Source organism: Rattus rattus, chromosome 11 (genome assembly GCF_011064425.1).
Source record: "Rattus rattus isolate New Zealand chromosome 11, Rrattus_CSIRO_v1, whole genome shotgun sequence".
In the NCBI taxonomy this organism is placed as follows: Eukaryota; Metazoa; Chordata; class Mammalia; order Rodentia; family Muridae; genus Rattus; species Rattus rattus.
The window spans coordinates 78,700,504-78,718,104 of NC_046164.1; the positions used below are offsets into that span (position 1 = coordinate 78,700,504).

The window sequence follows — 17,601 nt, forward strand, 5'->3', positions numbered from 1 at the left end:
ACCAGAGGGGGAAGAACTAGGAACTTGTTTGTTTGGATGTTACCCGACAAGTTTTTGCTTGTCCTCCACCCATCAGAGAAAGGAGAATTGAAAGTATGTGGTACCTGATTTCTCCCTGAAGTCTCGAGTTGCTTAGTTTCAGTGATGTGATCTACAGACAAACATAAAAATCTCCAGGCAGTTTTCCTGGGGAGAGGATGGGAACTGTGGAGGCAGACCTCTAAAATATCAGTAGCGGGAACACCAGATGATGGTGCTTATGTGATTAAAAATAAATAGTCCTCAAACCAAAAGGTATTAGTGGATGCAATTTCATAAAATGAATTAACTCATCCAGTGCTCTCTTAAATTGTTAAATTGAATACTTACTATGTTTTCTGTGCCCACCTAACTTTCTTCTCCTCAGTAATAAGCCTCTAGATAGCTCTCTCTCTCATTTTTATCTCCTTTGATTCACTTCATATGTCTTCAAATATTATGTAAGTGACATCAGCCCCTTCTTCTCTTACCTGTATTTTATATGCAATGAATGATAGTTTTGTGAAATTGTGATTTCAGACATGGAAAAATAACACAGAATAAGTCATGAAGGTGACTAAGGATTGACAGGAATATTTTTTCTTAGCTAGAGTATTCTTTTGTTTTGAAATAATTTGAGAATTGTAAAAGGTATTATAAAAGTGACCCCTCCCTATGAATAAATGATTATATGGTTTACAATAGCACATCCTATTGAGGGTAAGGAAGTTGATGTGAGTATGGTATGGACACTGTGCTTGGTCTGTAATTAATCACTAAAAGGAGGCACAGTGCAGTTTACTGAAGAAATGAAAATTTACTTGAAGGTTAAAATACCTCAATGAAAATCCTAGTGAGGACCTAATAGCCCAGACTGAGAGTGAACCTGTTAGATATGATGATTAGATTTATGCTCATTTGGCAAATATCTGTTGAATACTATATGTAAGATATGCAAAAAGCCATCTATCTAACCTTTTATGAAATCCAATTTATACTGTAAGTTTTGTATTGGGGTACTGGGTTTTTGTTTTTACCAAAATACCCACACTGTATTTTAGAAAAAGGGGAATCCAAATTTTTTCCACTCATCAAAGGTCTGACATGACTTTATTATTCCCCAAATTAAAAGCTACCTCTAGTGCTGACTTCTCTCAGGGTCTCCGGTAACAGATGATGTCCTGTGTGGGAAAGTTGATTTCCCTGGCAATCAGGATGATTCAGGTAAGATGTTCTGACAGCACATGCTGCTAATGTCTGAGAGCTTTGCCTTTGGTCTTCACAAGTGTCACCTGGGGACTATTCAAGGACTGTCCCTGCTGGGAATTAATTAACTCTGCCTTTATCTTCCCAGGGGCCACTCTGCCCTGCAGGACATAGTCAAGCCTGTTAAGGACATCGATGTTGAAAATGAGCAAATGAGGGTGCTTGAAGGAAGAACTGGAGGAGACATGTTGGTGTTGTGTAACCTCAGTAAAAGTTACAGAGGTGTTTGCAGGGGGAAGACGACGGCTGTGCATGGCATTAGTCTGGGCATATCACGTGGCGAGGTAACATAGCTGCACACTTTATCCTTTTCTCTTGTGAGCTCAGGAACTCTAGTAGTAATTCTCTTTGGGCTAGTCTTGGAATATCTGAAATGACAGCAAAAAGCAGCCTATATGGTCCAGAGACTCACAATGTCACAGAGTCAAAGTTAGAGACAGAGTCTGAGCATAGTGGCAATTTTCCAATTGTTTCAAAACTAATTTTCTTTCATGATTCTTTAAATTTCATGTGACTCAGGACTTTTAAGAATGGCTTAACTTTTAGAATAAATTTTACTGAGTACAAATAGTTTTTAAAATTTAGTTAACGATGCAACCCACTTCTTCCATTCTCTTGGCCTACAATTTGCCTTGAGTCCATCTCGAATGGTGGTTCTCAACCTTTGTAATGTGTGACGCTTTTATGCAGTTCTTTATATTGTGGTGACCCCAAACTACAAAATTATTTCATAGCTACTTCATAACTGTAGTTTTTTCTACTGTTGCAAATCATAATGTAAATATCTGGTATACAGGATGTTTGATATGTGATCTTCAGAGGGGTCAAAACCCAGAGTGAGAACTGCTACTCCAGAAGAATGTTATCCTGCAGGGTTAAAAAAATGTACATACCACAGCAGTTCTGGAGAAACCTTTAATCACAACTGACAGAAGGCATAGAAGCTGACTCTTATTTAGACTCAATACATAAGGGAAAATCAATCCTGCAAATGATTATCTTTAATTAACTAGTAGGAATAAAGGCACACCTGGCATTGCATGGTCCAGGTTCTGGAGAAACCCAATAGTTACCTGGCTCTCTCATTGTCAGCCACCAGCTATGCCCTCTGGCTGAGCAGATAATCCAGATATGAATACCCTGGGGTACACCGAGACCGAGTGACCCATCTAAAGCAATTAGGAATGTTGAAATCATGATTTCTAGGACAACTGGACAAAAAATTAAAGTTCGTTTTCTAATGATTTGTTTCTATTAATTCTTTTGCTAGCTAGCTCTGTAATCTTACTAAATTTTGAATTAAAATTAAATACATTTAAATCAATATTAGTTTCCTCACTATCTATCCAAGGCTGTTTTAAGCAAAAAGAAAAGAAAAAAAAAGCAAAAGAAAGAAACAGAACTTTGGAACTAGGCATGGTGCTTCTCATAGTTGAGGTTCCACTTGTCATCAGTGTTAAAATCAACTAAAGAATTGGCTCAGATCACAATTATGGAGGTTTCCATTGTCTCAGGCCTCTCTGAAGACTTACTGCATCGAGAGAACGAGACATGCTGGTGACACTGCTCATGTCAAGGCCAGATGCTAACAAGACAGGAAAAGGAGGGACAAAGTTCCAATATCCTACAATAACAATATTATTGGTCAAAAATGGTCAGCTATGTACACCTCCTATGTAATTCCAAGTCCACTGACCATAACTTTAGCACATGGGTCTCTCTGAACTTTCAAGATCCAAACTGTAGGATGATACTTTCTTTTTATAATTTTATGAGCAGCACATTCGCTTGCCTAGATGGGAAGGTCGTTGTAAGATCCTGTGAATAAAACAAAGTTAACTGAAATGTCTGTCTCTGTTCCTCCAAGAGTCCGTGAACTGCTTGGGAACTAGAAGATCATAAGGAGATACAGTTTTCTATGTCTGGACAGGGTGAGAAAGTGCTGGAGTGATCAACAGCAGTGCAGGAAAGCGGGTGCAACAGGAGGCCTGTAGAAGATTGTTACCACCAAGGCAGAATTAGACTGGGCTCTGAAACAGAGAGGTGTCTGGATAGGCAGTTAGGGCATCCTCAGCTCCGTGTAGAAGGGCGGATACCAGTGACACCAGGCAGGCATGAATGAGGTAGACTCCTGTATTGTCTGGGGGAAGATTCAGTGATGTTGGAAGCAGCACAGTGACGGAGGCGCATGGTGACCCAGGGCATTGGTAGTTTCCCGAGGCACAGAATAGAGGCAAGTAAGAGGTGGCGTGAAGACAAAATGTAGACCCAGCCATTGTTATATCAGGGAAGCCAGATGGTATCAGTAGATATTAGCACTCAGACATCAGAAAATGGGTCCGAGAAGATCTGTGTTCCAAGAAGGATGCTCAAGTGTATCATATCCAGAGGCACAAAACAGATACCAGGTCCAGAGAATGGGGTGAGAAAGCAATTTTCACATAGATGTTACGACAAGATTGAAGAAAGAAATCAGCTAACTGTCAAAGTATAAAACTGGAGCTTGTTTCCTTAGTTAATATGAGGATTTTCTTAGGCTCTGAGTAAGAAGTGGATTTACAACCTCTTCAATGGAAAAATGAAGGCATGTAGTTACCAGCAAGATCTATCATCCATCTGCCTAGCTACCTATTTATCTATCCATCATCTACACATATATTATTATCTACACATTAATTATCATCTCTGTGTCAGTTTTTCTGTCTATAATTTATTTAATTTTATATCCACCCACTTCCCTGTGTGCATATACACATCTCTCACTTGCTATCTGTTTATGTATGATGTACATATATATGTATGTATGTATGTATATCTTGCATAATCTGTATTATTGTCACTTAGAATTTATTTTGTTAAGTTTTATATATCCAAATTTATCTTTTGTTGAATTAATACTGATTTCTCATTTGCAAGTGCCACCACAGCACTGAAAGCATAAATTACTTTCTATACAGTAGTTGTTCCACAGTATGCCAACATCACACATCAGAAGCATCAACATACTATCAAGGCAATGCTGTTTCCAATATAACATTTGATTGGACTTTATACTTTGCATCTAACTTTACTTTTTATTCTTAGTGCTTCGGGCTCCTTGGGGTGAACGGTGCTGGGAAGAGTACAACATTCAAAATTCTGAATGGCGAAACTCCACCAAGTTCAGGCTATGCCACGATCAGGACTCCTCAGGGGTATGAACCAGACTTTGTCATTTGTCTATTTTCTTCTATACTCATTGTCTGCTTGCCATTTCCCCAAATGAGTGGCAAAGTCTCTCAGTATCAGTGGCTGGAGCTCAAGCCTTTCATGATAAGACATGATATTTTTCTCAATCTGAAAATCTGTCAATATTTGCATCATTCTTGCCATTTTAATTTAAGCATGCTTACATAGCTGTGTATTTACTTTTAGTTTTGTCTCTTATCTATGTGTTCACACTCATTCATGCCTGTATTTAGCAGAACAATAATACTAGGTTCTCCCCTGACTATCTTAGCTAGCCACAGATTTTTGGCCCAATTAATGATACACTTTGATTGACACGGAATCTTATTATTGTTTGTACTTCACCCCCTATTTGCCTGACACATCTTTGTTCTATTGTAAATGATGTTATTAATTTTGACTATTCATTGAAATAGAAATTCTTTGTTGTTGTTATTAACTTTTTTTTGTCAGAGTTTCTCTTTGTAGACTGGCATCGAACTCAGAGATCTTCCTGCCTTTGTCCCCCAAGTATTGGGATTAAAGGTGTATATTACTACTTCCCAGATGAAATAGAATTTCTTAATATATATTCCTATAATAAACATTGTCTAGATTTTATGTTTTCAGTATTCTTTTAAGTCCCACATATATTCCATATTCTTTTCAGTTCAGTAGTTCCTCAGATCTATTCCTCCTCCATTTCCTCTCAGAAAAGAGCAGGCCTCCAAGAGACAACAACCAAACATGACAAAACAAGATACTATAAGACAAGCGTAAAGTCCTCCTATTGAGACTGGACAAGGCAACATAACAGGAAGAAAGGAGTCTGAAGGGAAGGGAAAAAGAGTCAGAGACAACCTTCCTCCACTGCTTGACGTCCCACAAAACCAGGAAGCTAATAGCCATAACATACACACAGAGGACCTGATACCTCTCAAGGCCCCATACTTGATACTCCGGTCTCAGTGAACCCTGTTTAACTGGCTCAGTGGGCCATGTCCTTCTGCTGTTCTCCATCCCCTCTGACTCCTACAATCGTTCCTTCCTTTCTTTCATGAGATTCCCTAAGCTCTGAGTGGAGAGACCTAATGGAGATCTCCAATTTAGACTCTTTCTGGCTGAGTGTCTCGACACTGGCAGAGGAAGGCTCTTTGATGATGAAGAAACAAGGCACCTATCTATGAGTACTGAGGAATATCAGTAGGGATAATTTCATTAACTTTTTTTTTTTTGGCTGGTAGATTTGGCTACTTTATATGTACATGGAACATCTTCAGAAAAAATGTAGTCTGAAGAAATGACACATAGAATGATTTTAGACAAAAATTGTTAAATTTGTGACTAAATGACAGGACAGAGGAATCTCTGTTTTAGGAGAGTATGTTCTAGACTGAGAGATATGTAAGCTTGTAAAATCCAGTAGAACATCAGGGATATAGACATGGTTTTGTTGTTTAGTCTGTGACAGTTCTAGTGTCCAATCCCAGGTAATTAAGGGTTTTTACCTACCTACACTTTTTCTTTCTGTTTCTTTTTCTTTCTGTCTCTCTGTCGCCTCCCTCCTTTCTTTCTCCTTCAGTCTTTCCTTTTTTCTTTTATTGGATATTTTTATTTACATTTCAAATGTTATCCTCTTTCTAGGTTTCCTCCAGAAATCCTATATCCCATTTCCCCTCCCCTGCTTCTAAGAGGGTGACCCCCCCCCACCTCCCTCCTACCTCCCAGCCTGACAATCTCCTACACTGGGGCATCAAGCCTTGACAGGGCCAAGGGTCTCTCCTACCATTGATGTCCCACAAGGACATCCTCTACTATATGTGGATAGAGCCATAGGTCCATCCTTGAGTACTCTTGGGATGCTGGTTTAGTCCCTGGGAGCTCTGGGGGTGTGGTTGGTTGACATTTAGTTCTTCTTATGGGGTTGTAAACCCCTTCACCTCCTTCAGTCCTTTCTCTAACTCTTCCACTCCATTTTCAGTTCAATGATTGGCTGCAAGCATCTTCCTTCTGTATTAGTCAGGAGACAGCTATATCAGGTTCCTGTCAAGGTGCACTTCTTGGCATCCACAAGAGTGTCTGGACTTGGTGGCTGTATAGAGAATGGATCTCCAAGTAGGGCAGTCTGTGGATGACCTTTCCTTCACTCTGTGCTCCACAATTTGTCTCCATATTTCCTCTTGTGAGTATTTTTGTTCCTCCTTCTAAGAAGGACGGAAGCATCCATACTTTGGCTTTCCTTCTTCGTGAGTGCATACCATGTATGGTTTTTTGTGATTGGGTTACCTCACACATGATGATAATTTCTAGAATGATCCATTTGCCTAAGAATTTCATGAAGTCATTGCTTTAAATAGGTGAGTAGTACTGCATTGTATAAATGTACCACATTTTCTGTATCCATTCCTCCACTGAAGGGCATCTGGGTTCTTTCCAGCTTCTGGCTATTATAAATAAGGCTGCTATGAACATAGTGGAGCATGTGTCCAAGTTGTATGTTGGAACATCTTTTGGGTATATACCCAGGAGTGGTGGTATAGTTGGGTCCTTAGGTAGTATTATGTCCAATTTTCTGAGGAACTGCCAGACTGACTTCAATAGTGGTTATACCAGCTTGCAATCCCACCAACAATGGAGGAGTGTTCTTCTTTTCCACATCCCTGCAAAATCTGTGGTCACTTGAGCTTTTGATCTTAGCCATTCTGACTGGTGTGAGGTGGAATCTCAGGGTTGTTTTGATTTGCATTTCTCTGGTAACTAAGGATATTGAATATTTTTTAGGTGCTTCTCAGCTGAGAATTCTTTGTTTAGCTCTGTAACCCATTTATAATAGGGTTTTTTTTGATTCTCTGGAGTTTAACTTCTTGAGTTCTTTGTGTATATTGAATATTAGCTCTCAATCAGATGTAGGATTGGGAAAGATTTTTCCCAATCTGTTGGTTGCCATTTTGTCCTAATGACAATGCCCTCTGCCTTTCAAAAGCTTTGCAATTTTATGAAGTCCCATTTGTTGATTCTTTATCTTAGAACCTAAGGCATTGATGTTCTGTTCAGGAAAATTTCCCCAGTTCCCATGTGTTCGAGGCTCTTCCCCACTATTTCTTCTATTATTTTGAGTGTATCTGGTTTTATGTCGATGTTCTTGATCCACTTGAACTTGAGCTTTGTACAGGGCAATAAGAATGGATCGATTTGCATTCTTCTGCATGCTGACTTCCATTTGAACTAGCATCATTTGTTGAAAATGCTATCTTTTCCCATTGGATGGTTTTAGCTCCTTTGTCAAAGATCAAGTGACCATAGGTATGTGGGTTCATTTCTGGGTCTTCAGCTCTATTTCCTTGATCTACCTCCCTGTCTCTGTACCGAAACCTTACAGTTTTTTAATCACTATTGCTCTGTAATACAGCTTGAGGTCAGGGATGGTGGTTCCCCCAAAATCTCTTTTATTGTTGAGGATAGTTTTCACTTTCCTGGTTTTTTGTTATTTCAAATGAGTTTGCAAATTGCTCTTTCTAACTCTCTGAAGAAGTGAGTTGGGATTTTGGTGGGGATTGCATTGAATCTCAGATTGCTTTTGGCAAGATAGCTATTTTTACGATAGTAATCCCGCCAATCCATGAGCATGGGAGATCTTTCTATCTTCTTAGATCTTTGTCAGCAGAAGTTGTGGTCTGATCTGTACTCTTAGGTGTTTCAGAACTCCTGGGAGACCAGCTCTCTCCTAGTAGGATCTGGGTCCAGAGATCTGTGACACAGGATCAGCTCCAGAAGCAGACAGAAACCAAAAGCCAGTCTTTCTTTCTTTCTCCTTTCTTCCTTTCTTTCTTTCTTTCTTTCTTTCTTTCTTTCTTTCTTTCTTTCTTTCTTTCTTTCTTCCTTCCTCACTCCCTCCCTTCCTTTCTCCCTTCCTTTTTTCTTCCTTCCTTCCTTTTTTCCTTCCTTCTTTCCTTCCTTCCTTGCTTGCTTGCCTGCTATGGCTGGTTCAGGTAGGAACAAGACAAAGCCAGATGCCTCTTTTTTTTAACCAGGCTTCTTAGACACCTTCTAACTAATGTGACTGCTCTAGACCACTGTGTTATTTTGTATGTTCGCTATTTTGTATTCCCTACTGTCCTCTATGTCCTCTACGTTGTCTTATATTACCAGACTGTCCTTCCTAGTTTCTTCTTCAAACTGCTTGCAGTACTTTAGAAACTTCTCTGCTACATGTTTTATTACAAACCCACCATTTTAAGTATAATTTTATCAACATCTACTGCAATTTGAAGCAACATAACCTTTTTTGTGATATTTTGTCTTCATTGTCATTGGCTGAATTTGCTGTATTCTGACATGCATCTAGGCCAGTTTAGAAACAATAATTTTTTAGGTCTTGAAATTTGCATGATGGAGTCCTTGCAGATCTTCAAAGTTGTTTTTCAGGTGAACTTGATCCCAGCAAGATTTGTCTCTTATGTGCTTGTAGATTGCATGTTCATTAGATTTTTCCTATGAATTTTCATTTCTCTACTTTATATTAAAACCAAGTTATGTGGGTTTATTATATATTTTCATTCTTGTATCCTCCTTATAAACCTCCTGTCTAGCCTGATTTCCACATCTTCAACCTTCTCTGGATGTATAGCATAAAAACAGGTCTTTAATGGGTAGCTACGGTCCTTATCATATGGTTATATGGAGATTGGAGTATTTCCAACTTCGTACAACTTGGTTCTGGTCCTATGTGTGCCAATCCAGTGTGGGAAAATGTGCAGCTTGCTATTAATCATGAGATACTCGTAACCACTTGTGATGAGGAATGTTGTTGTGTTTTAACTCAAAACCCAGGGGATCACAATTTGAATTTGAATTTGATTTCCTGCCATGCAACAGCTTTAAAGGGCTTTGGGTCTTTTCACCTCCAAAGGGACCAGATATGTGGCTATTTTAATGGGGTTCAAATATAGATGGCAGACATATGTGGTCATAAGCACTGCTTCTACTGTCCGTTTCATACTTACAAGACTTTATTTTTGAGTGTGATTATTTATTTTAAAAACATGCTGCTGCAATGAATAAAAAATAATTCACTAACTACATAATTTAGGTTTCAAGGGAAAAAGTTAGAGTATTGTGTTCATAGTTCCCCAGTAGAAATTTTAATTGACTTTATATTACCATAGATTGTCATGCAAAGAACTAAGATTTTGGATAACAGTGTATTTCTCTCTTCCACAAATGATATATTTTACATCAAAACAATCTTAAATTAAAAACATCTTATTTTTCATTTAATGGCAATATTTCAATGTATTATTGCTTGAAAACTATATATACCATTTCTCATTGAAAACAATTGAAATTTAATTAAGAAATTTATAAACTATAATGCTTTTGTCCAAGGGCAGAGTATGCATTTTTTGCTTCTGCCATTCAGTGTCAATAGACGAAAACAACATTTATAATAAAATCTATCTGAAAGCTCAAAATAAAATTTATTCAGTCTCTTGTATGCCAATCTAGTTTTGCATATCTCTCACCATTCTAAAATGGAACCTTCCTATATGGAACTAAAAGTCTCTTGAGGATTACAATGTTCTTTTTCCTCTGTGGCCACAGAGTTAAGATGTAAAGCATTTTTTGTTAGTTGTGGTGCCATCTGATTATTTATTCTCTTTAATTTGCCTATTTACAAGACTATATGGACAAAAGACTCAGAATTTAAAAGGGAATAAAAAAATAAGGTTTACTTTTTTATCGCTGGTACACTGACTCCTTCCTTTATTATTCCATTCCATCATTTGTAAAATAATTGGAAAATGAAATTCAAATAACTGCTCTGGAAAGGAAGAATAAATTTGCATTCACATAATGGTCTGTAAGTCTCTTATTATGCTACATATCTGTGTAATTAGTTTAATTATAACTAAATCACACTTGCATTAATTATATTTTTAACCTTGATTATTTGTAATGTTAATTGCACATTGGTATTCAAAGAATTAAGTAGGTAATTAGAAGCACAATAGAATTTGTGCCTACCCAGAATGCTGGAGCACCCCTTTCTGCCCACGAAGCTGGGTAGTGATTGCTGCCACCACAGAAACACAAGGACCTAGATAGTCACTGTATTAGAGCTTTCTTTTGTTTGTTTCTTCCTGTGGTTATATTATTAGGAAGTCTTTTTTTCTGTTTTAGTGTTTGATTTATTAATTTCTATAAATGAATACATGGATAACTTACTCTTGAGAATATATTTAAACAGAACTCTTTTCAAACCTACAATTATGACTTAGTTTGAAGTTATCATGAGCTCCTGATATAATGATAGTGGTCACAAGTTGATAGCCTACCTGTCAAGAATCATATACTTGTTTATTTAGGATGATGAAGTGGATCAGGATCTCCTGGAACTCAGACAGCACTCATGCTTTCTATGTAGCTCAGAGTAACCTTGAAGTTTTAATCTCTTGCCCACCTCCTGGGAGTTGAGATTACAGGCCTGTTCCCACATGCAACTTAATTCTGCCAGCACTGGGCTAAAGTTTGGGGTTTAAATTACCTCAGGCTATGATACATATGCTCCAGCTTATCCCAGCTTTCTTTGTGACATAACATCTCCTTTTCTAACACAGGAAAAATGTTTTGATTCGATATTTAAACTTATAATATTGGAAATTGCAGCCATAAAATAATATAATACTAATGAAAAGACTCATGATTTTCTGTGATTCTATTATTCACCAAGCATTTAAAGGGTCTATAAATTCTGAGTCTTACCTACTAATTATAATGACCTTCGGAAAAATATGTTACCATCTAATTTTACTGACAAAGAATCCTCGATTCAGAAAAGCCAAGTCATTTGCCAAAATCAAAATCTAGAAAACACTAGTGGAGTTTGATTTTTTTCAACTTTTTTTCATAATTAAAATATTTTGTTTTTGAGAATTTTAATGAACACTACTATAGTTACATCACTTTAATACCTCCTCTTAGTTCCTTAACTCTTTTTGTGTTCTACCATTTCCTCTATAATTTATAGCCCCTTCTTCTTTGTTATTATAACATTTTACATATGTCCAATTTAGCCTATTTAGTACAGTCATATATACATATGCATACATGCATACATGTGATTAAGTTGCCTGCTTGGGAGTGGCTTGTTGAATGACCTATCAGAAGGCTATTCCCTGTATAAACTGAATCTCCTCCCAGAAGTCAGTGCTTGCCTATAACTAGCTCTTCCTCTAGGGGTTGGGCCTTGTGAAATTTCCCTCATCCAAGTTGGCATGTTGAATAGGGTTTAGGAAACCGTATTGTTAAAATTTCATGGGTGTAGCATCCTATCCTGTCTAGAAGATACATTCTCACAGCTGGATTCCTGGTAATTTGCTTCTTACAATCTTTTCTCATTCATTTCTTAGGTGTTCCATGAGCCTTGCGTATAGGACTTGCATTGTAGGTGTGCCAACTGGGGTTGGGTTTCCTTGGTAACACATTCTCAAACATTCTAGTTGTAGCCTCTCTCATAAGCAGATAAGAAACATTTTTGATGAGAGGTGAAAACTACATTTATCTGAGGGTATAAGGATATGTATTTAGAGTACAGGTAAAAACTATATAGATTCAGGAAAATGACAATAGTAGGCTTTTCTTTAGGGTTCATGACCTCACTAGACATGGGTAGTTGGTTAGGTTTCAGTACTAGGCATGAACTCTCTTCCAATGAGTGGACCTTAAGTTCAGTTAGACACTTGATGGTTACTCCAAAGATTTAAGTATCACTATTGCACCATTGGGGATATGTTACTGTGCTGGTCCAAGAGACACCTAAAAGGCTATTGTCATTCACCTTGCTTGTCTCCCAGTACATGAAGATAAGATCCTGTTACTGAAGATGTAGGATACTTCAGCTATGAGACTGAGGCAGTTGAACTAGAACTGACCTGGAAGTCTGCTTTTTGAGGACTAGCTCTTATAATATGTGAATGTCTGATCGAGATACCAAGGAAGAAAATCAATCAGCAGTTTTAGCCAGCTGTAAAGCCTGATTTTTTTAACTGTGAATAATATTATTCCTTTCTTAATCTACTGTTCCCACTGTTCGAGAAAACTCTAAAAGCAAAGAGACGGCAATAAAGTATGGAAAAGGAACAGGATGAGATATTCTTAAAATAAATTGACAGACAGTAGAAGGATACACATTTTTTTGCAACAAATGTTCTGTGATATTTAAAATTCAAATGCTCAAAAATTGGGTTTCAAAGAGCATGACTCGTACATGACACACTTAATACTGTGTTACTGCAACATTCCTGGTGGAAGGAGTGACAGTTGCAGAAAACAAAACAGAACATATGACTCATTAACACCCTGTAAGTAAAATTTGAGGGAAATGCACACAGAAGTAGAGAGAGGTAACATCTATGGAGATAATTACCATTGCTGTGAATACAAGCAGTAAGTCTGCATTTCATGTAGAGATCCTAAATAGAACCCCACATATTGGTTTTCAAACTCCTACAGTAACTATTAGATTAAACAGATAGAACTTCTCTCCATTAGAACAAGCCGTAGAGAATAGACTCGTCATCATCTTTTAGCTATTTTCTGGAATTTATGTCACTGTTCAAAGGCATAGTTGAGAAATAAGAATGGTTATATTGCTATCCTATCCATATAATGTATTTAAATTTGGAGCTATAATGGGAAGACATTTAAATGCAACAGCACATGTAAAGTATGTATAAATCAGAAATATGGTCTATTTGGGTGTTTAAATCAGATAACATTTTGAAGAGTACTAAGAATGATTGAATACACAGTCACATATTAGTATATGCCATGTTAGTAGGTAGAAATCTCAATAGACTGCATATTACTATTTGTATAATTTATGCAGTTGTATAGACCTACAGTAAATGTAAGTGATTTTGAAAAGGATAGAGGAGGTTTAACACTGAAGTGTATGTAAAAAAAGAAAAGTTTAACCATGGTGATTTTGAAAGATAATAGACATTAAGTAATAGTTCAATGCATTGTATAGGTTTTATAACAGAGTGCATTTCTAGTCTGATATAGTAATATGTGGAATCAGAGACATAATGGACTAAAAAATTGAAAGTTTAGTCTGAAAATATCAACTTAAAGGGAAAAGAAAACCAAATAGCCAAATTATTCCAAGAACACTGCTTAAGATAATACTGAGAAAACTGGAATAATATATGAATATCTTTTGCTAATTGAAAGCATTCCCCTTAAACAATTAATATAACATGTATAACATAAAGTATTGGTCTGTTTAAATATGGATTTAAAATATTTATACACCAGAACCTTGGATTTCATGATTACTAACTAGGACAGGGTTGATAGACATGTCTAAAATATTAGTGATATAAATTATCTAAAGGGAAGAGTAAGTGATCACATATATTAAATAATATACATGAGTATTAAGCATGAGGGCTGGAAGTATGACTCAGGAGTTAGGCATGTCCTGCTCATGCAGAGGGCCTAAGATCATCCTCAGTACCATGCTAAATGTCTCACAACTGATTGAACTGATTGTACATCTCCGGGGCCACTAATGACCTTTCCTGGATTCCACTCACATGTGCATATACACACGCGTGCGCGCACACACACACATACATAATTAACTTTTAAAAAAATTAGCACAATATGAAAAATGATGATTTGATATTTAAAAGTACTTTCTACCGCTAATATTAAAATGGGGAGGAGGAGGAGGTAGTGATTTGTATTTTTGTCTGTCAACATAATAATTTATAAAGTAGCCCAGAATCTCACAAAGACAGTAAAAAAGAATAAGTAATCATGATGATATGTAAAACAAATACATGGTAGCAAGTATAAAAAGTCCTTGAAATAGTAATTTCTCCAGTAGGGATATATGCCCTGAAAAAGAATGAAAACTTAAATAAAAGATTAAATAAAAATATCAATTTTCATCTGGTCTATATCAGCTAGAAGTGGGAAAATATATTCATTCCAAACATTACTGTTAAACTAACTATATGAAGTGATATTGAATAAGTTAAAATAAGAGGTTTGAATAACAGGAAAATGGACCCATTATAAGACTAAAAAGTAATCCAACTATTTCACAATTGCTCCCCTTGGGCCATAATAGGAGGAAAGATACTCATAGATCAGAAGAGCTGTCTGGTTTGATGTCATGGCTGTCTGAGACAAGAGTGGAATCAATATGAGGCTATATATTGGATCTGAGCTCAGTAGTAGCTCCAAGGGTAGAGGTGCTGCTCTGCCCAGTGGGAGTGGCTAACCTGGGTCTTGGAAAGACCACATACATCCTAAAGGTGTCTGTACAATGCCAAAGGAAGATGGCGACAAATCTTGACAGTTTCTCTCTGGGCTCAGAGTTAGAAAGGAAAGATCTTTAGCACTTTGGAATCATGGGTTTATGCCCTCTGTGGTTTGGACTCCAGCAGCTGCCCTATTCCCTAGGAAAGAATAGCACACAAAGAAAGGCTCCAGGTCCTTCTACCGTACATACACATTTCAATGATGTTGTATATGGCAGAGATGCATGACTTTTATTTGTAAGTTGAAAATAAGTTGACTTGACCAAGATTGGCTTTATATTACTGAACGCATGGCATATTCAAGAAAATACAAGGAAATTTTTTCAAAACACAATCCCTATATCAAGTTTTTTTCAGTTAATTAAAAAATTAACATTAAAGGGGAACATGAAATCAAACACCACAGTCCACACATGACACCTGTCTTCTGTGGGTATAAGTTAATGGATTCAACAAAAATGAGAATTGTCGTACAGAGAATGTAATATACCAGAAAATCAACCATGGATAATGTATGGAAACTACGGGAACAGGACCCAATTGAAAACAGCATATGTTCTAAGACTGAAAAATGATGCTTATTGAATTTAAAAGAAAAACCATTATGAGTGGGTTAAAATTATATGCTACTCATGGAAAACTATGAAAATGTGGTCCTTTGAAAAAGGAAGGAAAGAGAAGGTCCAAGCGGGATGTGATGTTTCACATCTGGAATCCCAGCATTCCTGAGGCTATGCCAAGAGGATCCATCACCTTGAGGTCAAAGCAGGCATAGGCCAATCTCAAAACTAAACAAATGAACAAGGAGAGAAGAAAGATGAAGTCCTCATGATATTAATTAGCTTTCAGGCTGAAAATGGAGGAGACAGGGAGAGAGAAGCAGCATCCGATGAAATAATGGCTGGAGGATTTCCAGTATTAATAAAACAGATGACTCCTTAGACCAAGCGAACATACTTCTCTTGCATAAAAATAAGACGCCTTCATAATGATATTATTTGGTGAAATCAGAATCTCCAGAATGAAGACAAACTTTTTAAAAAATGCAGAAGAAAAGACAGATTTCAGTAAAGGCAAACAAAACTAGGTTTAGCCTTCAAAATAGTAGCTGCTGGAGGCTTCTGGTATTGAAAATAACATTAAGATAAATTAAAGAGAGAAAATTATTTTCTCAGTAACATCAGAGACAACTCCAGAGCTCAGCGGTTTCTTCTGTCTGGGCCAACACATATGCACACAGAAGGCGCCTGTTATTGCCTGGGGAGGGATCTATGTGACAGAGTCTATTTCGGAGCACAGGACAACACCTGGCCTGACAGATTATAATCAGAAAACAGCACAGGATGTCGTGGATGAAAGCACACTGGTGTTCAGCAGCCATAATAATCAAGGAGGAGGATTGTAGCTTACATTTGTTTCTTATTTAGGCTTTATTTTCCAAATCATGTACCGCTCATACGTACTAGATTATGAGGCAATTAAGTAATAAATGGCCCCAAACTTCTTCGGAAACACAAGACTTTTGCTTGGTCCTTTAGATCAGCATTTCTGAAGATCACTACCTTTTTTAACACATGCAACTGGGACAGCTATTCGGTTTGGGCTGTGGTTTCCCCCTTTCCTAAATGACCACTATTACAGAATTCATGTGAGCAATAACTATTAACTACTATAGCGTCATCAAAATGCTCAGTGTTATGGGCATAGCACTTTAGAATTTATATACAAATGGCTCTGCTTCCTATAAACATGCACAGTACCAAAATAAAAGTACGTGGAGCTCACACATTGCTTGCAGAAGCCTAATCCTCCTTTTGACTTGCAGATGAGATTAGAGATAGGAGCTGCCTGCCAGTTGTGGTTTATCTTCCAATTCCAAGTAGAGAATAGTGCAACAACGCTGATATGGAGTTAGGGAAAGAAGGAAGAAAAATCCTACCTAATTTTAAGTGATTATCCTGTGGTCCTCAGTCCTGAGACTAATATCCTACATATCTATACATACGTGTGAGGGTGTGTCTGTACGCTGTCTGTATACTTAGTATTTGTACACATTTCCACACATGAACTCTAATATAATCCCAGTGATAATCATTGCATTCATTTTCCCCAGCTTCTCAACTGACACCGTGTCAGGCTTTTAGCACTTCTGAGCTGTCTTCGTATTACTGCCTGTCGATAGATTCTATTAGGTTTTTAGGCCAGCCTATCTGCTGTTATGTGTCTGTTACATCATGCTATTTTCATGTAAATTGTCCTTTCCTAGAACAAAGTACCATCCTGTTGAAAACCTCTCATTCTTTGAAAAGAAGAACAAAGTGGTACCTGTTCTGTTCTAAGGAAGATTTGATCAAGAATGCAAACCAGAACGAGGCTCCTGCATTTAGCTCTTAGCACTGACTTCACTGGGCACAATAACGATCACCAGTGTGCATTAATTGTCCCCCATGGCAGGTAGGGCTGCCCATATTTTTAGTGGGTTCACTTAGGACAGAGACACACATTGAAGTGATCTCAGTCTTTGAGTGCAACTCTCAGTTCTTCGTGTATCTTTGCTTTGTATCTATAGTTCATTGCCTTATGTGAGCATTCTGTCCAAAGAACAATCTTTAAAACTCCTGATACTCCTATTTTCAGTTTTGAATGAACAGACTTAAGTGTGTAGCAAACAAAACTAAAAGAACAAATAGCAAGAAGTTGATAACATCATTAAATCGGGTATTTCCAACCTCCCCTCCCTGCAATGGCTGAGGAAGCCCAGAGGCAGTAGCTGCCT

At 37.4% G+C, this 17,601-nt stretch overlaps 1 protein-coding gene across 1 annotated transcript in view; it reads left to right on the top strand.

Moving 5' to 3' along the window:
- Abca13 (ATP binding cassette subfamily A member 13) overlaps positions 1 to 17,601 on the top strand; it is a 564,237-nt gene that overhangs the window by 467,913 nt on the left and 78,723 nt on the right. Inside the window, exons 54-55 of the mRNA XM_032916398.1 lie at positions 1,373 to 1,568; positions 4,369 to 4,478. Coding sequence (XP_032772289.1) covers positions 1,373 to 1,568; positions 4,369 to 4,478 — 306 coding nt within the window. The remainder of the gene's footprint in view (positions 1 to 1,372; positions 1,569 to 4,368; positions 4,479 to 17,601) is intronic.